Here is a 25227-nt window from a genome sequence, read left to right on the forward strand (position 1 = left end):
ACCAGCAGAGTATTAGGCACGTAAAGTGAGTTGAACCTTGTACCAGCAGAGTAACAGGCCCTTAAAGTGAGTTGAGCCTTGTAGTGGCAGAGTTTTAGGCCCTTGAAGTCAGTTGAACCTTGCGCCAGAAGATTTTTAGGCCCTTGAAGTGAGCTGAGCCTTGTACCAGCAGAGTTATAGGCCCTTTGGGTGAATTGAGCCTTGTAGCAGCAGAGTTTTAGTTTTTGGCCTTTTGGGTGAGTTGAGCCTTCTACCAGCAGATTTTTTGGCCCTATAGGTGAGTTGAACCTTTAACCAGAGTTTTAGTTTTTGGCCCTTTGGGTGAGTTGAGCCTTCTACCACCAGTGTTTTAGTTTTTGGCCCTTTGGGCGAACTGAGCCTTGTAGCAGCAGAGTTTTAGTTTTTGGCCCTTTGGGTGAATTGAGCCTTTAACCAGCAGAGTTTTTGGCCCTTTGGGTGAACTGAGCCTTGTAGCAGCAGAGTTTTAGTTTTTGGTCCTTGAGGTGAATTGATCCTTTAACGAGCAGAGTTTTTGGCCCTTTGGGTGTGTTGAGCCTTGAACCAGCAGTGGTTTTGGCCCTTTGGGTGAATTGAGCCTTTAACCAGCAGAGATTTTGGATCCCCAGCTGGATTTCCACGTCCCCGTTTCTTTGTGCTACCTTGACGCATTTTCAGATGTGTACAGGTGATGACAGTATACAGCTTTCTTCTCACCCCTATGGGACAGTTAGAATATATACCAGTTGTAAGGAATTTGAGCCCTAAAAAGGGCTTTTGTGAGATTTTGGCAGGTTACTGGAGGTGTACATACACTCTTCCTGCAGTGTTCCAGAGCTGTTAGTTTTCAGTTTTCCTGCCTAGCAGAAGCTAAAATCACTATCTGACCCTCAGTAGTATGTCTCTCCCTGTCTCACCAAACCGCATCTGACACGAATATGGCTGAAACTATTCTTATAAATCCGAGGTCACCTGATTTAGCCAGCTAATGTTTTTATCCTATTTTTTCTCGATCCCTACATTTTCCTGCTTCCTGTCCCACCTCCCCTTATTGGTGCAAAAAAAGCGCCAGGAAAGCTGTGTTTACCACGTGGTATTCGATCGGAATCGAATATATCAAATATCGTAATATTCGAAAAACTACTCGATCAAACGGTATTCGCTCATCTCTAATCATAACACAACTTGTTTAGCAGTTTCATCCCAATTATATGTTAACAAGATTAAAGGAACCAATATTTTTAACACCTATTTCTACATGTAAAATTTTTTTTTATTATATCACTAAACAATTTATTAATTGTTAATTAGTAATTTATTAAGTATATGGTACAGTAGTTAAATCCTCATTCTATAAAATATGAACTAATCAAACAATTACCGTATATACTCGAGTATAAGCCGACCCAAATATAAGCCGAGGCCCCTAATTTTACCACAAAAAAACTGGGAAAACTTATTGACTCGAGTATAAGCCTAGGGAGGGAAATGCAGCAGCTACTGGAAAATTTCAAAAATTAAAATGGCCAAAGTTTTTGGGTGCAGTAGTTGCTGGGTGCTGGGGAAGGGGAGGGGGTGTTGTGGCTGTCTGTCTGCCCTTCCCTGAGCTTGAGGACTGGGTTTTTTTCCTCCCACTTGGAATTAAGCCTGGCTGAATATAGGGTATCTGCAGTCCCTTCCTGACGGAATCGAAGCACTGCAGATCCCCTATATTCAGCCTGGCTGTAGTCAGGCTGAATTCCAAGTGGGGGGGGGGGGAACAGTCTCAGGGAAGGGGCAGTTAGACAACTTTTTTTTTCCTGCTATAGCGTTTACCGTACAGGAAAAATATTCTTATAGATTTGTAGAGCGGGCGTTTTTGGACACAGGGATACCTAACGTGTATGTGTTTCACAGTATTGACAGTATTAATTATTTATTCTATGTGTTCTAGGGAAAGGGGGAGGATTTAAATTTTTAATACTTTATTTTTTTATTTTATACATTTTTTTAAAAAAAATTTGTTTGCATTTATTAGACCCCCTAGCGGTCTTGAACCCCAGGGGGTCTGATCACTAATGCAATGCATAGAGCAGCCTGCAAAACAAAAGAACTGCAGGCCAGGGAGCCTTTACAGAAGCGCAGAGGGGAATCCCCGGCAGGAGCAATGAGGGACGGACCTGAATGAGAACCTTGGCTTGCCGGACCCGAAGAGGAACTGCAGCCAGCTGCCAACCGGAGCTCTGAGGGGAATCCCCGGCATTAGCGCTAAGTGGATTCCCCGGCTGCCAGTTACTCCCCTCAGCGCTTCTGCCGGCGGCCGGTTGCAGTTCCGCTTCAGGTCCGGCAGCCGAGGTCTTCCTTCAGGTCCGGCCTCAGCGCTCCTGTCGGCAGCAGGGGATCTCCCTCAGCGCTTTAGGGCTGCCCTCCTCTCTCCAGGGGCATGGCAGCGCCTGCCGCTTCCCTGCAGTGGTTCCTCTCGGAGGCTTCCAGCACTACTGTCAGGATACGGAGTCGCCGCAGTCTCCTTGCTGCCCGGCGTCTCCCTGGGAGACGTGTTAGGAGTTCTATTGGTTGTGCTTAGGTGATTAAGGGTTAAATATTTTCCTTGCTCTCAGTACTCCATGCCATTAGCCATCACAGGTGTTGTGGGTGTGCTTTCTCTGCTGCTATTTAAACCCCACCCAGGCATGGATCCTTGCCAGCCATTCACTTAGTGTTTCCTGGTCTCCTGCTCTGTCAGATTTCCAATCTGTGTGTCTTTCAGTCTGTTTATTGGTTTTGTATACCCGGCCTGTATTTGACTATTCCTTGTCTTCTGATTTGGTACTTTATTCTTATCTCCTGGCTTGACCTCTTGCTCGACCGACCTCGCCTTCTTTTCTGTGTTTTTGCTGGGACTTGTTGTCCTCCCTTGTTCCATGCTATTTTGTCTTTGGTTTTGCATTGCATTTTACACTGTGCTTTCTGCTTAGGTGTCACCCGCGTTACTCCAGCCCCTAGCACTTTCAGGGACTCCTCTTCCCTGACCCTAGCCGCCTGGACAGTAGCGTAGGAGTCGTGGCAGGCGCACTTCAATTAGGAAGTGCATTGGTCTGCCTCATCTCAGATCTACAGCATAGTTCTAGCCTCAGGGCCTACGACCCCTTTTGTCATTAGTTGCACAGTGTTGCTTTCCCAGCTGTGTCACTTTGCACTGCCTGACCCTGACTCCAATCCTTACAACTACCCACGGAGGACATCTCCGCTGTAACTATTACAGTGAAGATGTCGGAGCTCATGAGCTCTGCTGTAACAGAGACACCGGGGCAGGTGCTGGGTCGCAGCATCGCCATGCTCCTGGCAGGAGCGTGGCAATGCTGTTCATTTCAAGCTGCAGAAGTACTTACGGTACTTCTGCTAGCAGGGCGGGAACACGACACACGCCAGGTGCAGGCCTGCGATTACATGTGATAGAGCAGTGGCGGGGGAGCGGGGTCTGTGTTCTGGCCCTGCTCGCAGAAGTACCGGAAGTACTTCTGCAGTTTCAAATGTACAGCATCGCCAAGCTCCCACCCGGTGTCTGTATGCCGGGTCCAGATACCGGGTCTGTAACTATGATATTGCCGTAATGACCCAAGTATAAGCCGAGACGGACTTTTTCAGCGCAAACACTGTGCTGAAAAACTCAGCTTATACTCGAGTATATACGGTAATAGGACGTTTTTAAACTGGCCTTTTATCATCAATTTGTCCCTTCTAGTGAGTGAAATGTAATCTTGTCCATAAGCACTTACGCTGGGTTCACATCAGTGCCCGCTCTATTTTTTTAGGTTCCGTCTTCTGCCAGCAGAAGACTGAAACCTGTCAGACAGTGTCCAGCCGTGAGCGCCGGTGAGCGTTTTGTGCTCTCCGTGGCGAAACCGTTTTCTTTAAACCAGACACAAAGTCCTGCATGTCCGATTTTGTGTCTGGTCAAAAAAGAAACGGTTTTGCCGTGGAGAGCACAAAACACTCACCAGCACTCACGGCTGGACACTTTTCAAACCCATTCAAATGAATGGGTTTGAAAAATGCCTGCAGGTTTCTGTCTCCTGTCCAATTTCGGGCAGGAAAAAGAAACCTGCAAAATGGAGACCCCGGACACAGATGTTAACGAGCCATTACTAGCAATGTGTCAATGAGTATGTCCGGCCTGTCATGGTGTTCGGCACCACCTGAGTTAAAGGGATTCAATCAATTAAAAAATTACATTTTTTTCTCCCTAACACATAGGAACAGACTTAAAGGGGTTGGCCACCCTTAAGCTGAAAAAACCACAGTGCCCCAGGCAACTCAGAAAGATGGTTATAGGACAAATGTGCGGTAAAAATGAAATTTATCTTACCTGTTCCCCATTAAAATGAGATATTGCAGTGTGAGCTCAGCCGGCCTGAGTGGGCGGGACATCAATAAACTGAAAGTAAAACTCCTGGCCTACATTCCAGGCTGAGGCGCATCACAGCGCTGCCCACACATAGGATGTGATCACACAGCTTCATTCACCTCAGCACCTCCGGCTAGCAGAATGCGCTCACAATGGCTGTCACTGTCACAACACTGGGCTGAATCATAGGGCCCTGCACAACTAATAGCCGCTGAGGGCCGCTATGATTCATCCAATATGAAAGGAGCCCGAAAACACCTTCTTTAGCGCTAAATTCAAATGGACTAATCAATAAAATGCCACTGGACACCATCGATTACAATAGGGTTGTGACTAAATACTATACTCAGTAAGGACCTGGTCCTTATCACTTATAGTATTAGCCGCCTCAGTATGATCTATTTCACATTACTGGTCAGGACCTTTTCCCCCCTAGTGGTCAGGATCTGAACTGAAGTAGTATCTACCCAGCTCACAGTAAAATGGCTAAATCTCCTACTCCAGAAGGACCAGGTCCTCACCAGTGACTGTGTATATATATATATATATATATATATATATATATATACATATATATATATATATATATATATATATATATATATATATATACATATATATATATATATATAACACAGCCAGGTCCTCACCAGTCCAAATTCCAGAGAAAAGTTCAAATTCTTATGATCCCCTTGCAAGGTACGCACAGGGGAGGGGATAACTTGTTGCAGATAGCCCCTGTAAGTCTACCCCCGAACTGCTAGCAGTTATTTCACCAATAGCCATATATTTCCTGTGCACCCCCAGACAAGCATTCTACATCTCTCTAGTGCACCCCCATAGTGTTAATAAGCACTCCACAGCTCAGAACACTCCAAACAAGTTTCACACAGCTCCCCATGTGTCTTTTATGGCGAAGCCCAACGTTTGCCTCTCATGGAAACCTAAGGCTTAGTTCACACGTAAATTACGTGTGGCTTATTTTGGCACCGGAAAAAAAACGCTTCCTAATTAAGAAGCGTTTTTTGGGACCTTGGCTTGTTTTTGTGGAACCTTTTTTTTGTAAAAACTGCTTCCAACAAGGTTAGGCGGTTTTCCCATCCCTTAAAAGAGAACGGGCCGCAAAAACCGCGTTGCGTTTTTACTACGTGTTTTTTTGTAGAAAAAAAAAACGCGACGCATTTGTATGCAAAAAAACGCGCAGTAAAAAAAAGCCTGAAGAAAGATCATGTAGCTTCTTTTTTCGTCTAGGGTAAAAAAACGGTAGTGAAAAAAAAAAAAAAAAGCCTCTACATAGACTATCATTGTATGGAGGTGGATTATGACGTGGATTCCGCTGTCAAAATCCGCCTCCATGTCCCCGTGTGAACTAGCCCTTACACAGATATGAAAGATTCCTCCATTCTTCATGAGCCTCTTGTGCATCGCCAAGCCCCCCCCTTCCTGAATGTATCTTCAGTGCAAGGAGCACACACAACCACCCCACAGCTCTCCATGTGCCTCTCTACTATGCAGCCCACATCTCTACTCCATGGTACACCATGCACCCCACATCTCTCTCCCCACAGTACACACTACACCCCACATTATACAATCTCTCCACCTCCACACTACAACACGCACCCGACAACTCTTACCCCATAGTACACCATGCACTCAAGATCTTTACCCCCCAAAGTACACTACACAATGCACCCCAAATCTGCCCCCCCACAGTACACCCCATATCTCTCCCCATTAGACAATGCACCCCACATCTCTCCACCTCCACACTACACCATGCACCTTACAACTCTTACCCCATAGTACACCATGCACCTGAGATCTGCCCCACTACACAATGCAGCCCAGATCTCTCCCCCAGATTTGTCCTCCCCTCCACACCATGCAACCCTACATCTCACCCACACTACACAATAAACCCCACATCTTTCACATCCCCACATTACACCAGGCATCTCACATCTCTGCATGTTCCTCCACTGCAATGGGATACAACTTTTATACAGTACATGTTCAAGGACCTTCTTGCAAGCACAGACACGCCTACCCAGTAACAAGACTAGAGAGTCATGTGACTGTGACATCATAAGGTCCTTGCTGAATAGTGAAAGACCAGGCAGAAGAGCAGAGCAGTCACAGACACGTGACATGGTCAAGCTGGGTCACATCCCTCTCCATGTCACGAGCTCAGTGGTCAGAGGAGGAGTGTCAGAGAGCCGGCAGAACAAGGTAAGTGGGGGGGCGTGGCTTCAAAAATAAAGAGACAGAAGCAGAATTGAAAATGAATGTCTATGAGAAAGTTTATTAGTTATCTTTGGGCTACAGATTACAGACTGTTAGTTATAAAGTGGCCAACCCCTTTAAGAAAAGCTATTCTTCTCCTACCTTTAGATGTCTTCTCCACGCCACTGTTCAGTAGAAATCCCAGTTTTCTTCTGTATGCAAATTAGTTCTCGTAGCACTGGGGGCAGGCCTCAGTGCTCAAACAGCACTGGGGGCGTCCCTAATGCTGCCAGAGAAATCTCCAGCGCCGCCTCTATCGTCGCCTGGAATGGCCTCTCCCTGCGTCTTCTTCCAGCGCTGGTTTCAACCTTCTGGACATGCGCAATCCGCTCTGCCGTCAGGCCTCGGGCAGAGCCAACTGCGCATGCCAGCGGCCATTTTCTTACCCCAAAGTTTCGGAACTTTTTATCATTCCTTCCTTGCCATGAGGAAGGAATGATAAAAAGTTCCGATAAGCGTAGCCTTTTCTATGCTTTATCATCTGTATTTACCCTCGGGTATCCTGTAATGATTTTATTATGAAGCAATAAAAGTTAAATTTTATACCACCTGGTTGACGCTGGATTCCTCTACTCACACACCTGGTCATCGTTGGTTGAAGTCCACCTACATCCAAGCAGCCTAGGAAGGATCTTAAGATAACAGGGATACTCATGTGTACACACTTTTGAGGGGAATTCCCCCGAATTGCTGTCCTAAGCGTTGTGTATTTGAAATCTTAAATAAAGTGCATGATTGTTTGAAGACATATGGAGTAGCGCAGTTTTCCTTTCATCCTCTGGTCTTTCCCCATACTGCTCCACCCCATTGGGGTGTTGGATGTCTCCACTGTTGCTGAATCCCTCCGGTTGGCGTATCCAAACATTTTGGACTGACTATCGCCGTTGATCATTCAACCAAAGGCGTTGTGAGCGGGTTGCTCGGTACATTTTATTTTATATTGATCATATTCACAGGTCATCCATTGCCAATCTTGTGCCGCCTTCTACCACTTCATGGACTTCACTGTCATTGTTGAATGAAAAAATCCTTGTTTTTATTTCTTTCACTACATGGAATGAACGTGTGGTATTGCTGAGTCCCTTTGATGGGTTCTGCTTCCTATAGCCAATGTTTTTAACAAACTCTCCTCCCCTTAGTAGTCAGGACTTGAAAGCTCTGAAGCTCTGTCTTACATCCTGACTCTGCAGTGGACAGATACTTCACATGACTGACAGAGTTGCTGGCCTGTCATCTGCTCTGCATTCACTGTCTATCCCTGTTCATTCTCAGGTTGAGCCCTAACAAAGCTTTAACCTCTGTCCTCTCCTGGACAGGTAGGGTTCACACTACCGTTGGTGTCTGTTAAAAAAAAAAAAAAAAAAAAAACACGTATCATAATGGACACAGATGGACAGTAACTGATGGCTATCAGTTATTGTCCGTTATATGTCCGTTGTCCATAGACCTTAATGGTAGAAACCAAAACCAAGAATAAACGGACACTTACTGTCCATTTTTTCGAATGGCAGTTACTGTTACGAAAGGCTGGCAGCCTCCATTCCTGGCAGGATCAACCAGGTACATGGAGGGGAAGGGATGAGGCAGACGCGGGGTCACTGATCAGACCCCGGGCTGTCCACTAGGAACACCGGCATGCCCCAAAACCGTTGAGGCATCTTAGGGGTTAACACCCGAGATCGGACACGGTTCCTTAACACGGGTGTTACAGGACAGTGTCAGCTGTAACATATGGCTGACACCCGCAAGGCAGGGTGTGCACACAGTTTCTGTGTTCACCATGCAGTCGCCGAAGTACTACAACAGTTTGAGGGAAGTCCTTCCCGGCAGTGCCATGATATTATAGCGGATTTTGGGAAGGGGTTAAAGAGGAAGAAGTCCATCATTGCATTGCCTGATTCTGTGGCAGCTGAGGGTCTCCAGGTTTGGGCACCGATCCAGTGGGTGCCGGCTGCATTATACAACTGGCATCCGCCCTGTATGGAGCGAGTTCAGCTCCTGAGCTCTCTCCATACATCCTCATGCAACCCACGATGTACTGTTACGCCCTGGGTCGCTAAGAGGTTACAGAAATACAATTCCTTCTCCATTTTTTAGTAAGATATATTACCTATACTATTCACTTATTAAAAGTTAATATCACATGCAGTCAAACAGTATAATAAGCACTGGTTTTAAGTTCTTATAGGTTGTAGTAGTTTGGTTTCAATAACTTTTTCTGGTGCTGGCTGGGAAGATTCTCTGTATACAATATATACTATTTGAGGCTTTTCATTTTGATAATATTACAGTACAATAGATTGAGAGTTCATATGTAAGTTGTGATCAAAATACTGTTAAACTAATAAAAAAAATTATCTGTACCAGTAATAAATTACACATGAATATCTAGATTCAAGCCAAGACAAATAGTTAGAGTAGACTTTCCATTGTGAATACAAACTATAACAATGTAAAATACAAACTATTTACCTTGTGTTTGCCATCGGAACTGATCCTCTGTTGAACTGAAAGAGAAATATACATATAATTAGTAACTGATGAATTCATATTCTTCATTAGTGCTATATCTTGTGAATTTTGGATCCTCTCTACACATTTGAGGAAAAAACAAAACATAATTAATTACATTAATTAAATATACTAATTAAATATAATAAATAAATTAAATAAATAAAGAGTTTGCACCAAGGCATAATGCTGATAAATACAAACAAGAATAAGGAGTCCCGTATATACTTGTGTCTCTGGAATCGTAACGAAACATAGAATACAGGTGAAATGTCTTTTTGACGGCACAGTAATTTCAACAATTTGCCATCTGCAATTTCAACCCATCCTTAATTTCTTTCCCAGCTGTACAATACATTGTACAGAATAAAAAATGTTAGCATTATGAGAACAATTTGTCCCACAAACATTAAGCTCTCATATGACTCTATGAATTGGAAAATAAAAAAAGATATGGGGTTTGGAAAATGGGGAGTTAAAAATGAAAAATGCCTCAGACAGGAATACACATACACACAATCATTACATAAGAATATACACATTAATATCAGAAAAGTACCGTATATACTCGAGTATAAGCTGACCCGAATATAAGCCGAGGCCTCTAATTTTACCACAAAAAACGGGGAAAACGTATTGACTCGAGTATAAGCCTGGAGGAAGGGGGGGAATGCAGCAGCTGCTGGAAAATTTCAAAAATGAAAATAGATACCAATAAAGTTACATTAACAGATCACCGATCTTTACATTAACAATGAATTGATAGGGCTGCAAATACAGACATATATAGGACACATATAGGACCTGCTCCATAAGTTGCAGCTCTTCAATTTGGCCCAGAAACACAGCCACAAAAGCAACGGCATTTATGTGTACAGGCCCATTGAAATGTAATATTCCATAATTTTATCCACTATTGCAGATAAAAAGTCTGGTCATGTGTATTACAGTTTAGTAAGTTTACAGTTACAGTTTACAGTTACAGTTTAGTATGTGCCTCAGCTTAATAGCAGTTAACCCCATCATGTCCCTCACATTAACCCCCTGCCTCACATAAGGGTTAATGATATGTGAGAAACATGGAGGTAATAATTATTACATTAAACATTGTTAAGACACTTTATTATTACCTCCATATCTCTCACATATTAGTAACCCTTATATGGGGAACACAGGGGATAATGTGAGGGACATGATGAGGTTAACTACTATTAATGTGAGGCACATGGAGTTACTAAAGCTAAATTAATAACCCCAAATGCCTGACATTAATAGGAATTGTAACCCCAGTATGAACCTGTGTGTTTTACTTTCACTTTACTGTATGAGCTCTCCTCGATGAAGGCACAGGAGCAGTGACCTGCTGCCTCCTGGGTTTTCATCTCTCTTGCTAGTGAAGGGGAGAGCGTCCTATATCATTACTGTAGCAACCACTGAAGGACACTCCCCCTTCACTTAATTTATGCAGGTCTTTGCAGTCCTGTGTTGCGTGACTCAAGTATAAGCCGAGGGGGGCTTTTTCAGCATAAAAACTGTGCTGAAAATGTCAGCTTATACTCGGGTACATATGATAATTTACACTGATGAATTTGACAGAAAAAAGAAAAACTGCTCCATGAAATTGAAATACGTTTTGTCATGGGTTTCATCGCTCAAAAAAAACTGGCTTTATTGGCAGAGACCCCACTTTGCGGAAATGAAGCTTTTTTTTTTCTTTTTTTCTTTTTGGCAGGGACACAGTTAATTTGAGACAATGTTACTCAAAATCACCTTCAAATTTCCCTATGTCATCATAACAAATTACTTATTTTGATTAGATTTTTTTAAAAAAATGTCACTTTAATGATTTAATAATAATTTTATTTATATTGCACCAACATATTCCACAGCTTGAGCAGCATCATAGTAGACAGGAAATTACACACTAACTTTCATGGGAGAGATTTGTGTGCATGTTCTGTAGTCACTGTGAAAAGAGGGAGAGGAGACAAGTTGTTGCATTTAGGGCTTCGTTTGTTTATGTATGAGTAATAAGGCTAATCCAGTGCAGGAAATGTCCCTTTAGGCTAAGGCTCCATATAGCGAGCCACAGTCAAAATGTGCTTTTCACAAAAAGTCAGCAGAGTTTTCCTCTGCAGACCTTAAGTCCATATTAAACATATATGGAAAGTGCCAGCGTAGGTATAATTGACATGCAGTGGTTTTTGAAATCGCAGCATTTCCACTGCAGATAATTTGCTGCAATTCATGGATGGGATTAGCCAGAATCCCAATAACTTTGCAGGTACTGTAAAATGGTTTGGCATTTACACTGTGGCCAAAGAAAAAGTGTTTTCAAAATTTTTGAGATTTTTTTTTTTAAATTTTGCCGAGGGAGGTAAAAATAATCAAAAAACATACTCTCCTTTCCCAGATGCTCCTGTTTTCTTTTGGCGAAAGTCCGTACCGGACCAATGAGGCTAATCAGCAGCCTAACGAAAGGGTCCTGGAACATCACAGTCAGTGAGGACTTCCATTGCAGGAAAACATCGAAGTGGCAGGAGCGGACCACACTTGGAGGTCCCCGGAGCACCTGGGACAGGTGAATTATTTATTTTTTTCACTTCCCCCAGCATAATGTCTTTTTTTTAATTTTTTATCCTGGATAACCTCTTTAAGATACAGTATTATTGTTAGATTGGTGGGTCAGACTCTTAACCTCCCTACTGATCAGCTTTTTAAAGGGTCTGTGATGCTTGTGCAAGCACTGCAGCCTCTTAACTGTTCACATTAGGTGCCAGAGCTGTAATGCTCAGGACATCATACGTTTCATCCCAGCAGTTAAAGTTATTGCAGTATCATATACTAAGATAGAAAAAAAAACAGCTTACACCACAAAAAAGCTCTCATACAGCTAACATCAGCAGAAAAATAAAAATGTATAGTTATCACTATACCAACAACAAAAAAAAAAATCACAAATTTCAAAACTGGCTGCAGTTGTATTAGGTTAATGATCATCTAGATTTTAAGGTAAAACTGCTGTTTATTTGCAAAACAATGTTTAGGACACAATTTGAGGAAACGTTGCTTCCCTTACATCCCACCAGCAGCACAATAGGACAGAATGGAATTTTTACTAAAAAAAACTAAATAGTTAAAAATAAGAACCTCTTCCTCTCAAAATATGCAAGGAAGATCCACCCCCAACTGTGTTTTTTTTCCTGTCCTGTGTTGGTGGGACAGTTGGGGGAGGAAGGTATTCCTTCCCCATATTGAGGAATTAATTTTTTTTGTAAACTTACACTGTCCTTGTTACTGCGCAGTCTGTGTCCTCTTCTTGAGCTCTATGCCCTGCCTGCCTCAGCCTTACTCTGCGCTTGCTTCGGGTTTGTCTATATCTGTGAAGGAAACTTTTGAAGGTTTTTTCTTTTCCATGTTTTGAACCGGGTCCTGGTTTTGGACTCATTCTGATTGCTGGAGTGGTGTGAGAATGTTCAGCGCACCTCCAGCCATCGTTGTGATGTCATCTGACATCTTCCTGCTGTCTGGTGATTCCTTGGCATTTCCACCTCCCTGTACTGGCAGAAGGGAGGGTTGAAGCCGCCTGCTGACGTCACTTCCACCATTAGTTGGCCGGCCTGATGAAGATCTCACTTCCTCCCTCCAGAAAGGAGAGGAAAGAAGAGTTGCCGCAAAGTTTCTATTGATACCCGTTCAATAATCACCAGGACGGGCATAAAGACTTTGGGGTTAATGTCTGCAGCCGTAGATGTAGTACCTTACGGCATATTTGCCCCTTCCAGTGGGAAGTTCTATTGGGGAAGGTTTCTCCATTCAGAAGTCTCCCAGGCGATCAACTAGTAGAGGAGTTATCCAGAAGTAGACCAACTGGGAACCAGACTAAATGCCAAGGTGGAGAAGTTCTGCTCTCTTTACCAGGAGGACAATCCTTTGGCTGTTGATACCCTGTTCATCCCTTGGACGTTCAGCTGGCATACATATTCCCTCCCGTTTCAATGATATCAAAGGTAACGATGAAAATCATACAGGACCAAGTCTCAGTAATCGCCATCATTTCATTCTGTACAAAGAGAGCTTGGTTTCCCCAACTTATACAGTTCTGGGTGTTACTGGAGGCTTCCATCCATTCAGAATCAGCTCTGCAAGGATCTGAAATCCTTCAATCTGGAAGCCTCGAGGTTGACCACAGAGTCTACTAATAGGAACTTTGCCAGGATATGTTCCTTCTTTATTGCCTGGACCACAAAAAAGTGGATTGAGAAATCCAATCCTTCCATTCCAGGTGTTCTTGAATTCCTTCAGCTGCTGCTCCACTGATTCTGGCAGAATTTTTTCTCTAGCTCCCACTGTTCCCAAACAAAGGGGGCATTCACACGGAGTAATGCCGGGCGTGTATCACAGCCGTACACGCCGGCGTTACGGCAGACTGCTGAACACTTCTCATTCACTTCAATGGGAGCGCTCGTAAACGCCGCTGTTATTCTTTGAATAAGTCAGTTTTTATTCATATGCTAATGAGCCTCCAGCTAGCACAGGAAGTTCCCAGTAGCCTCCTCTCTGCTATTATCTCCTACGTGTGTGTGCAAACAGGAAGCTGAGTCATCAGCAGCAGCCTGTGCTGAATAAACCCATAGTAAACAATAGCAAAGAGGGTGCATGATGCATCGTGCACCCAGTCTAATTAGCATATGAATAAAAACGGACTTATTCAAAAACCACTGAGGCAATTTACATACTAAAGGTATGTGTGGAATAGCCTTTCTAAAGGCTATGTAAGGATGTGATTAGTTAAAAATGAGTTTTCCCAATGATCAATCATGCTATGAGGTTGTGTTGCAGCCAATAGTATGTAGAACATTTCAAGGGTAGAGAGAACAATGAATTCAATGAAAGATCAGCAAAATATTGAAGCAAACCTAGCAAAATCTGTAAAAAAAAAAAGCTGGAAATTGAAAAGAGGATGGCGTTTACAAATGAATGATGATCCAAACACATGTCAAAATCCACCATAGACTACCTAAGAAGGTGCAAGCTGAAGGTTTTATCATGGCCCTCATAGTCCCCTGATCTCAACATCATTGAAAGTCTGTGGCTAGACCATAAAAGAGCAGTGTATGCAAGACGACCCAGGAATTTCACAGAACTGGAAGACTTTTCCAAGAAAGAATGAATGAAAATCCCTCAAACAAGAATTGCAAGACTATTGGCAGGCTAGCTACAAAAAGCGTTTACAAGCTGTGATACTTGATGGGGGTACTATGAAGTACTAACTATGCAGAGTACCCAAACTTTTGCATCAGGCAATTTTCATTTTTTTGTTGTTTTGAAAGTATGAAACTATGTTGTTGTTTGTTTTGTTTTTTTGTTTTTCAAAAAAATGCATGGAGAAGGTGTCATCTTTAATGTTATGCCTTTTAAAGGTCATTTTATCTTCAACTTGCTTAACTGTTTACAATAACAGTCATTTTGACCAGGGGCGGCCAAACTGTTGCATGCCACTATATGTGTGTGTCATATAAGAGTAGCTTAATCTTAATCTTGATTAGCAACATCTATTTTTGTCACATCTCATCTTATGCAGAAAAAAAGCAAAAAGGAAAAAAAAAAAAGCATAATATGAAAATATTGTAGAAGACGCCAATAAAGTTAGTAAATATTTCCATGGATTAAATTATTGTATCAATTTAATTTGTTTCTAAAATATTATCTCTATTACTCCTCAGATATGTGAAAAAGCAACATTTAATTCATTGACTCATTCATCAATCCTTTGTTATATACATAAATTAAGTCTCATATCTGTACAAAATGTCTAACAATTAATTTGAGAAACATATTAAGGCCTGGCCCCACGAGATGTAGATGCTGGGGTCTGGCCATGGCAGAAACACCACAGAAAAAAAAACTGGTGTTTTACCGTCACTGCAAGGTATAGCAAATCTCATCCACACCTTTTGGAAAAATACGCACAGGGACAAGCTGCGATTTCAAAAATCGTCACAATTTTGGAAATCACAATATGTCAATTACACCTACGGAAACGCCTGCAGGTTCCCTATAGGTATAATGGAAACAGAATGTCCAACTTTTTGTGAAACGCACTGCAGGAAAAACAGCGAAGTATTGCCACCCCTGTTTTTAGCTGCAGCCCGCTACGTGGTAATATGGTATGATTTACAGTAATGCATGTTAAAGAAAAGTAAGGTTATCACTTACATCACACACGTGTTAAAATATTTTCTTCATATACGTTATCTCCATTGTAAGAGAGAAAAAAATATGCGAGTTCCATTTGATAAGAGCATGTGACTTATTCTGTGGTTAGTTGATTGACAGGTACATTGTCACACTTGACCTGTTGGACAAGTATAGAGTTATTCTACTCTATGGTATGGCTTCCCTATGACAGGTTTATGCTAATGAAAGCCCTAATTAAAATTTAGGATGTATCCAAACAAAAAAGTTACACATATATAGAAAAAGACATTTTATATTTTGAAATAAATATATTTGAGTTACATCATTCAAAAGGACACACTCACATACATTAAAGATATAGAAGTCTGAGTTACTTTGAATAAAGTCACATGAAGTATGAATGTCGAATGAATGGCAAGTGAAGATATTTTAGTTATTTAATATTTTACAGAAACTAATTAACTTCACAATATATTCATCAGTTCTGTTAAAAGCAATTTATTTAAAATTAGCACATGTTCATTGGAGGGAATTGAACTAAAGAATAACACATAAGTTGATGATCTAAAGGCATTTATAATAAATATAAGAAGTACTGTTTCTTTTTTCAATAGTTATATATTCTTACAAATATCCATTTCCATATAAAAGCATATTAAGCAACACCAACAAGCATGGGGGAAGTCTATTTTGAAAATATGCAAATGAGGTAATCTGAATGAAAGGAAAATTAATAATAAGATTGAAGAAGATGAGATATATTTTGTGTCTGAACATACAAATAATGTTTATTCCTCACACTTTTGATTACAGAATATGAATGTTTTGAAATATTTACATCTTATATTTACTTATTTTGTATATTATATTAACCTCTTCCCGACATCCACTATTACAGGAGATATCAGGTATTTAAATATGGTGGCTTATAGGGAGCTGAGCGGCCGCCATAGACACACTGCCAAAACTCATGGCAGCATTTTGGAGAAGATTACCGATGCCTAAAATGAGATCCGAGGCTGGTCGATCCATTACCATGAAACACATACCGTATTTTTCGGACTATAAGACGCACTTTTTTTCCTCCCAATATGGGAGGAAAATGTGTGTGCGTCTTATAGTCCGAATGCAGCGTGTGCAGCGTCTGTGTCCTGTCTATGAGGAGCAGCACGGAGAGCAGCACGGTGCCTGCCTGCTCTGCCTCTCCTTCCCTGTCTGTGTCGCGTGTTTGCAGGAGCGAGATATGAGAGGCAGGGAAGTAGGGGCGGGCCAGACAAGTAAAGGAAGCGTGGTTTCAAGCTTGCCGAGAAAACCACGCCTCCTTCTCCCGTCTGGCCCGCCCCTCCTTCACTGCCTCTCAGATCTGGCTCCGGCAATGATGCCACACAGACAGGGAAGGAGGGGCGGGCCAAACGGGAGGAGGAGGCGTGGTTTTCTCAGCAAGCTTGAAACCACGCCTCCTTCACCCGTCTGGCCCGCCCCTACTTCCCTGCCTGTGTGGCTTCATTGCAAGAGCCAGATCTGAGAGGCAGTGAAGGAGGGGCAAGCCAGATGGGTGAAAGAGGTGTGTTTTCAAGTTTGCTTAGAAAACCACACCTCCTTCACCCGTCTGGCCCGCCCCTTTTTCTCTTCTTGCATAGCTTCACTGCAGGGTGTCTCTTTCCATCCATGGATGAGATAGATTAGATATAGATAGATAGAAAGACAGACAGACACAGACAGATAGATGGATAGATAGATAGATAGATAGATAGATAGATAGATAGATAGATAGATAGGAGATAGATAGATAGATAGATAGATAGATAGATAGATAGAGAGACAGACACAGACAGATAGATGGATAGATAGATGGATAGATGGATAGATAGGAGATAGATAGAAAGACAGACACAGACAGATAGATGGATGGATAGATAGATGGATAGATAGATGGATAGATAGATGGATAGATAGATGGATAGATGGATAGATAGATGGATGGATAGATAGATAGATAGATAGATAGATAGATAGATAGATAGATAGATAGATAGATAGATAGATAGGAGATAGATAGAAAGACAGACAGACACAGACAGATAGATGGATGGATAGATGGATGGATAGATAGATAGATAGATAGATAGATAGATAGATAGATAGATAGATAGAGATATATGTTCAAATCACCCCCATATCCCTAGAATACATATAAAACAAAAACATTACTGTGAAACACATACACATTTGGTATCCCTGTGTCCGAAAGCCCCCGGTTCTATTTACATTGGTGAAATATTATATTATTAGGTTATTAAATATTTCACCAATTTTTTTTCCTTAAAATTTTTTTTTTCCCTATTTTCCTCCTCTAAAACCTTAGTGCGTCTTATGGTCCGGTGCGTCTTATAGTCCGAAAAATACGGTACATTTAGTACACAAAAAGTATCCCTAATTACTGCAAACTTCTAAAAATATTTTTCCGTAATGGAGAATTCCGTGAGAAGAAAATCAAAAGTGCCGATCCACAGTTTTTTTTGCTATTTCGCGTTTAGCAAAGATTTTAATAAACAGTACTCTAAGCAAAAGACATTCACCAAAATGGTGTAAGTAAAATGTACATCTGGCCAGGAATAAAAGATGCCCTATGCATACACAGAAAAAGTTACAGATGTCTGAATATGGAGGCTTTAGGAGAAAAAAAAAAATCTGCCTTTGTTTAGAATTTTTTAAAGGGCTTAAAATGTAAATAAAATTATATAAATGTGGAGTCCCTGGAATCGTAACGAAACATAGAATACAGGTGAAATGTCATTATGGCTGCACAGAAAAATGCAGTTTTTCAGCAATTCCAACCCATCCTTAATTTTTTTGTCCAGCTGTACAATACATTGTACAGAATAAAAAATGGTACCATTATGAAGAACAATTTATCCCACAAACATTAAGCTCTCATGAACTGACTCTATGAATTGAAAAATAAAAAAAGATATGGGGTTTGGAAAACGGGGAGTCAAAAATGAAAAATGCCTCAGAATACACATACACACAATCATTACACAAGAATATACACATTAATATCAGAAAAGTACCGTATATACTCAAGTATAAGCCAACCCGAATATAAGCCGACCCCCCTAATTTTACCACAAAAACTGGGAAAACTTATTGATTCGAGTAAAAGCCGAGGGGAGGAAATGCAGCAGCTACTGGAAAATTTAAAATATTAAAATGGCCGGAGTTTATGGGTGCAGTAGATGCTGGGTGCTGGGAAAGGGGAATTTTGGTTGTCTATCTGCCCCTTCCCTGATCTTAAGGACTGGGCTTTTTCCCCTCCCACTTGGAATTCAGCCTGGCTGAAGATAGGGTATCTGCAGTGCTCCTATTAACCCCTTCCCAACGTAATAGGAGCACTGTAGATACCCTATATTCAGTAGACCAGGCACTTTCAGACAAAGGGATACCTAATGTATATGTGTTTCACAGTAATTTTCTACTTTTATATGTATTCTAGGGAAAGGAGTGATTTTGAACTTTTATTTATTTTTTTATTATATTTTTAAAACTATTTTTTTCACTATTTTATTAGCCCCCCCCAGGACTTGAACCTGCAATACACTTGTATTGCAGGTCTATGGGAGATTCTATACATTACTATTGCAGCTGATCATAGTGATATTACTATGACAGGCCTAGGAGCCTGCAATAGAATCCATTGAATGACAGGCCAGGGAGCCTTCACAAGGCTCCCCACTGTCATGGCAAAACAATCCTGGAGCGAGAGCTTGAGAAAATGGCTGTCAGGACACGAAGTCGCCGTAGTCTCCTTGATGCGCGGCGCCTCCCCTGGAGACGTGTTAAGAGTTCTGTTGGTTGCGCTTAGGTGATTAAGGGTTAAATCTTTTCCCTGCTCTCAGTACTCTATGCCATTAGCCATCATAGGTTTTGGGTGTGTTTTTCTCTGCTGTTATTTAAACCCCACCCAGGCTTGTATCTTTGCCAGCCATTCACTTTGTGTTTCCTGGTCTCCTGCTGTCAGATATCCTGTCTGTGTATCTTTCAGTCTGTGTATTAGTTGCAGTGTACCCGACTCGTATTTGACTATTCTTCGTCTTCTGATTTGGCACTTCTGATATCCTGGTTTAACCCTCTGCTTGTCCGACCTCACCTTCTCTATTGTGTTCTCGCTGGGACTTGTTGTCCTTCCTGGTTCCATGCCATTTTGTCTTTTGTTTTGCATTGCATTTTACACTGTGCTTTCTGCTTCGGCGTGACCCTCATTACTCCAGCCCCTAGCACTTTCAGGGCTTCCTCTTCCTTCACCCTAGTCGCCTGGACAGTAGCGTAGGAGTCACGGCAGGCGCACTTCAATTAGGGAGAGCATTGGTCTGCCTCACCTCAGACATAACAGCATAGTTCTAGCCACGGGGCCTACGACCCCATTTGTCATTAGTTGCACAGTTTTGCATCCCAGCCGTGTCATCTTGCACCGCCTGACCCTGACTCCAATCCTTACAATGGCAGTGCCCACACACTACCGGGAAAATGGTGCCTTGCTGAGCTTTGACCAAGGTGCCAGAGGGGTTAATGCCCGCGATCGGTATGGGCACCGACTGTGGGCATTAACGCTGGGTGTCTACTTTATAAAACAGTAGTAACTTGGCGTCTATGGTGTCCAGACGACCGCAATTTTTAAACAGTATGGCGGATGCCGGGTGTTTAAACACGGCGGCCGTTCGGGAGCCTGTTGGCAATTCGGGATTCGGGTGGCCGCCATAGACTAGAAGGGGTTAAAGGCAATCTATCAATAAACTTCTCTAATGACATGTTGGAATAGACTTTAGAAACCTTACTTTATCTTTTCTTAAATGCCATTTTTGCAATGAAGACTTTATTCTTATATGCAAATTCTGTGCAGTGAGCAATGGGGGTGTTCCCCTGCAGCACTGTCATCCCCAGTATTCCGACTCCTGCTTCTGTTATACACCCCTTCATATGAAGGCACCCTCCTCTTCTTATTCTTCACTGCGTCAGCAGCAGCTTTCCTCAGTAAAGTGCATGCAAATCCCACACATATGCTGCACTCTAGTACCTAAAGTGATGTTCTGACCTGCAATTCCCGCGATCAGAATGAACTGATACAGTGAACTGATACAGTAGATATTCGGTTGCTATGGCATCCACAATGTAGCAAAACGGCCACCATCTTTGAAGCACCAGCATCCTATTACAGAGGATGTCAGAAAGGGATTAAGTACTCATGGGTTTAATAAATCTGGACCTGGAGCCTTTCTCACATTTTATTCCTTAGCTTGGCATGGACCATTCAATGTTTATCCACTTTAGCATCATGGTTGATGTATTACCAGCATTGTGAATTTTACATAAACTACTCCCTGTCCTTCTGCTTACACAGAGCTAAAGAACCCATTTAGGAGCTCTACGTTTTCTTATTCCCTGTTAACCAACTCTACATTACCATTATTTATGGGATCTGCTTGACCTGTCCTTGTTTTTTATTTTGCATTTACAGTCATGGCCAAAAGTTTTGAGAATGATACAAATATAAATTTTTACAAAGTCTACTGCTTCAGCTTTTCTAATGGCAATTTGCATATACTCCAGAATGTTATAAAGAGATCAGCTTAACAGCAATTACTTACAAAGTCAATATTTGCCTAGAAAATGAACTTTATCCCCCAAAACACATTTCAACATCATTGCAGCCCTGCCTTAACAGGACCAGCTAACATTGTTTCAGTGATTGCTCTATTAACACAGGTGTGTGTGTTGATGAGGACAGGGCTGGAGATCAATCTGTCATGATTAAGTAAGAATGACACCACTGGACACTTTAAAATGAGGCTGGTGCTTGGCATCATTGTTTCTCTTCTGTTAACCATGGTTATCACTAAAGAAACACGTGCAGTCATCATTGCACTGCACAAAAATGGCCTAACAGGGAAGAGTATCGCAGCTAGAAAGATTGCACCTCAATCAACAATCTATCACATCATCAAGAACTTCAAGGAGAGAGGTTCTATTGTTGGCAAAAAGGCTCCAGGGTGCCCAAGAAAGACCAGCAAGCGCCAGGACTGTCACGTAAAAGTGTTTCAGCTGCGGGATCGGGCTACCAGCAGTGCAGAGCTTGCTCAGGAATGGCAGCAGGCAGGTGTGAGTGCTCCACTGCGAGGTGGCGCAAGGTCTGGTCTCAAGGAGGGCAGCAAAGAAGCCACTTCTCTCCAGAAAAAAACATCAGGCACATACTGATATTCTGCAAAAGGTACAGGGAGTGGACTGCTGAGGACTGGGGTAAAGTCATTTTATCTGATGAATCCCCTTTTCGATTGTTTGGGACATCTGGAAAACAGTTTATTCGAAGAAGACGTGGTGAGCGCTACCACCAGTTTTGTCTCATGCCAACTGTAAAGCATCCTGAAACCATTCATGTGTGGGGTTGCTTCTCAGCCAAGGAAATTGGCTCTCTCACAGTCTTGCCTAAAAACACAGCCATGAATAAAGAATGGTACCAGAATGTCCTCCAAGATCAACTTCTCCCAACCGTCCAAGAGCAGTTTGGCGATCAACAATAAGATAAGATAATCCTTTAATAGTCCCATAGTCCCACAGTGGGGAAAGTTTGCAGAGAACAGACTCAGTCTTATCTATGTGTTTACATAGAGAGATAAGAGACTCTGCTTTATCAGCAAGCTACATTTAGCTGAGCTGATTGTCCTGCCTGCCTAAATGAGTGATGTCAAATGTACTATAACACAGGTCCGTGGTTATAGCAACACTGTGAACAATGGTAGGAATAAGTTCATATAGCAGGCAAACAAAGCAGCATTTCTAAAGCAATATATTTAAGAAAAGTCTTCAACTTACATAAGCTACCAGTATAGAAAGGATTCTTGAAATGAGATGACCCCTTTAATGTTCACCCACATTTGCCTCTTTCACATTCACATTCATGCCACTTCTGACATACATACACACTCCATCTCTATTTCTTTTAGCCCTGTCAATGCGAAAGAGTTAAAAATCCAGAATGTTAATAGCCCAATCATGTGAGAAATCAAGAAACGTCTCAACCGCACCAACCATATCAGTGTTTTCCTCCTGGTCCAGGGCTTCAAGCTCCCCCAATCTGCTCTCTAGGCTTCTGGCATTTGTGAATATATCTTTAAATTGCCATACAAGCTTACACGTTCATTACCAGAAGTGTGCTTTCTTGAAGTTTTTTGTCCAGATTTGTATATACTGTTCAGCTGTAATAAATTGATCTCCCTATCAACTATTCTTATCCTCACTCTGATGTTTTCTACCACTATATCTGCTTGCCCTCCCACCCGTGTTTCTAGTTTAAATGATTTGCCACCTCTGCTATAATTCTCCTCCCAGGGCAGCAGACACTCTCCCATTCAGGTGCAAGTTATCTGTGGAAAACCGCTTATGTTTGTCACCTCCCGGAATCTCCAATCATTATAAGCTGGGGTCTGAAAAGACCCCAGAATATAATAATAATTCATGGGTCGGCCACTATGGGGCATAATAGAGGTTGCTAGAGCCATTGTGGGACAAAATAGAGGTTGCAGGGGCCACTGTGGGGCATATCAGAGGTTGGGTGGGCCACTGTGGAGAATAATAGAGATTGCAGGGGCTGCTGTGGGGCATAATATCGGAGCAGGGGCCACTGTGAGGCATAATAGCGGTTGCAGAGGCTGTTGTGGGACTTATTAGAGGTTGCAGGGGTCGCTGTGGGGCATAATATCGGTTGCAGGGGCCATTGTGGGGCATAATAGCAGTTGCAGAGGCCACTGTGGGGCATAATAGAGGCTGCAGAGGCATGAGGCATAATTCCATGTGCAAGGGCCACTGTGGGGCATAATACCATATGCAATATAGTGTGCTTAAATGGAGTGTTATACTATGCGGGGGCAAGTAAAGGGAGTGCTATGCTGTGGGGGCCCCAAGTCAAAAGTTTGCTGGGGGCTCAGTCTTTGCTAGTTATGCCAACTGATAATGTGTTGTTAGGAAGGGGCATATTATATAAGGGGGCTTTTTTTAAAACTCGTTTTATTGAAGGAGATGCAACAAAACAAATGATGCAATCAGGAAAATACAGGCAAATAAATTCACAAAAGAAAATACAAAAAAAAAAACTAACAACAAACAAACAAAGATCTGCCGCAGCGCCATCCCACCCCAGCCCACACCCAATACATGCACATGGAGATACAATCATGAACTGGACAACTCGGCACCAACAGTCATACACCTCAAGGCGTGAAGGCAGCTAACACCGAGCGCATGGAGGGGGCAGTGTAATGAGTAACAGAGGAAGCACACCACGCTCCCCAGACCTTGGTGAATTTCTGGGGGCAACCCCTGCCCTTATACATAATTTGGTTAAACGGGAGGACTGAATTGACCAGTTTCCGCCATTGGGATACTGACGGAGACCGCGGGGACATCCACCTAAGGGCAATGGCTTTCCTAGCATAAAACAGACCATCCTGAAGGAAAATCCAGATATGATGTTGCCACAACTCCTCATCAAGCACACCAAATAAACAGACCTCTGGAGAGAGCAAGACAGGACAGCCTAAAACATCGGTCAGAAGATCCACCACCCCTCCCCAGAAGGCCTGCACAACTGGACAGCTCCACACCATGTGCCAGAAATCCGCATTGGGACTCGGACACCTGGGGCAGTTCGGGCCAGATAGACGACCCATCTTAAAAAGACAGGCCGGCGTCAAATAACATTGATGTAAAATAAATACTTGAATCAGCTTATTATTAGCCGAGGGTGAAACGTACAAGGAGGATTCCAAAACGTCCTGAAACGTCTCATCCGTCAGCCCTGGAATATTGGTGCGCCAGCGCGCCAGGGCTGGGGCCTCAGTCAGGGACACCTTGGCGTGAATCAGATGCTCATAAAGAGCAGAAATCAGGCCCCTCGGACCCTGGGAGCGCAGCACACCAATAAGCGGATATTCAGAAATAGCACACGGCTGAGCAGAGAATATGGAGGAGAGGGCATGTCGAATTTGAAGGAAGCGGAAAAACTGATGGCGAGGGATCTCACGTGAGGAAGCTAAAGAATCAAAAGTGACAAAATTACCTTGCTCATACAGATCTGCCAGAGAGGTCACACCATAGCGCGACCAGGACCGGGCATCAGGCAAACCATGGAGATCAAGCAACCCAGGATTATCCCACAACGGGGTCTCCGCAGGGACATCAGAATAAGAAGACACCTTCCGGGCTCGTTGCCAAACCTGCACTGCCAGAGAGTGAAGGGGCAGAAGTCTGCCCCGAAACAATCGAGGGTGTTCCAACACCGGCCACAGGGTACGCAAAGTTCAGGTGGTGAGCCAGATGTGTCTCAGGGCCCGCAAGCTGTTCCAAGGAAAGCCAGGGTTTGAGAAAACGAAGCTGGCCGGCTAAATAATAAAGAAACAAGTCGGGGAGAGACGTACTACCAAGCTGTTTAGGCCTCCGTAGGGTAGACAGACTCAATTTGGATCTGGAGTGGCCCCACACAAAGGAAGTTGTCAAAGAGTCCAGCTGCTTAAAGAACCGGAGAGGCACGGGCACGGCTGAATGTCTCAAAATATATAAACACTTGGGCACTCCAGCAGCACAGGAAGAAGAACATCTTTATACTGAGCATATACCTCCACCGGAATGCCATCTGGGCCCGGAGATTTCCCCACTGCCATACCCGCCAGCGCCTCTGTCAACTCCTCCAAGGTAAAGGGGGAGTCCATAAAAGCACGCTGGTCGGCTGACAAAGTGGGAAAGGGGATGGAATCAAGATAAACAGACATATCCTGGTCGCTAACCCTAAGTTGGGAACG

General features: G+C 42.9%; 1 protein-coding gene across 5 annotated transcripts in view; it reads right to left on the reverse strand.

The window, feature by feature from the left end:
* Window positions 1-25227, reverse strand: part of CTNND2 (catenin delta 2) — a 368350-nt gene that overhangs the window by 248328 nt on the left and 94795 nt on the right. For all 5 annotated transcript variants that reach the window (XM_075271079.1, XM_075271077.1, XM_075271078.1 and 2 more), the window contains exon 4: window positions 9140-9174. In XM_075271079.1, coding sequence (XP_075127180.1) covers window positions 9140-9174 — 35 coding nt within the window. The remainder of the gene's footprint in view (window positions 1-9139; window positions 9175-25227) is intronic.

This window comes from Leptodactylus fuscus, chromosome 4 (assembly GCF_031893055.1).
Source record: "Leptodactylus fuscus isolate aLepFus1 chromosome 4, aLepFus1.hap2, whole genome shotgun sequence".
Lineage (NCBI taxonomy): Eukaryota > Metazoa > Chordata > Amphibia > Anura > Leptodactylidae > Leptodactylus > Leptodactylus fuscus.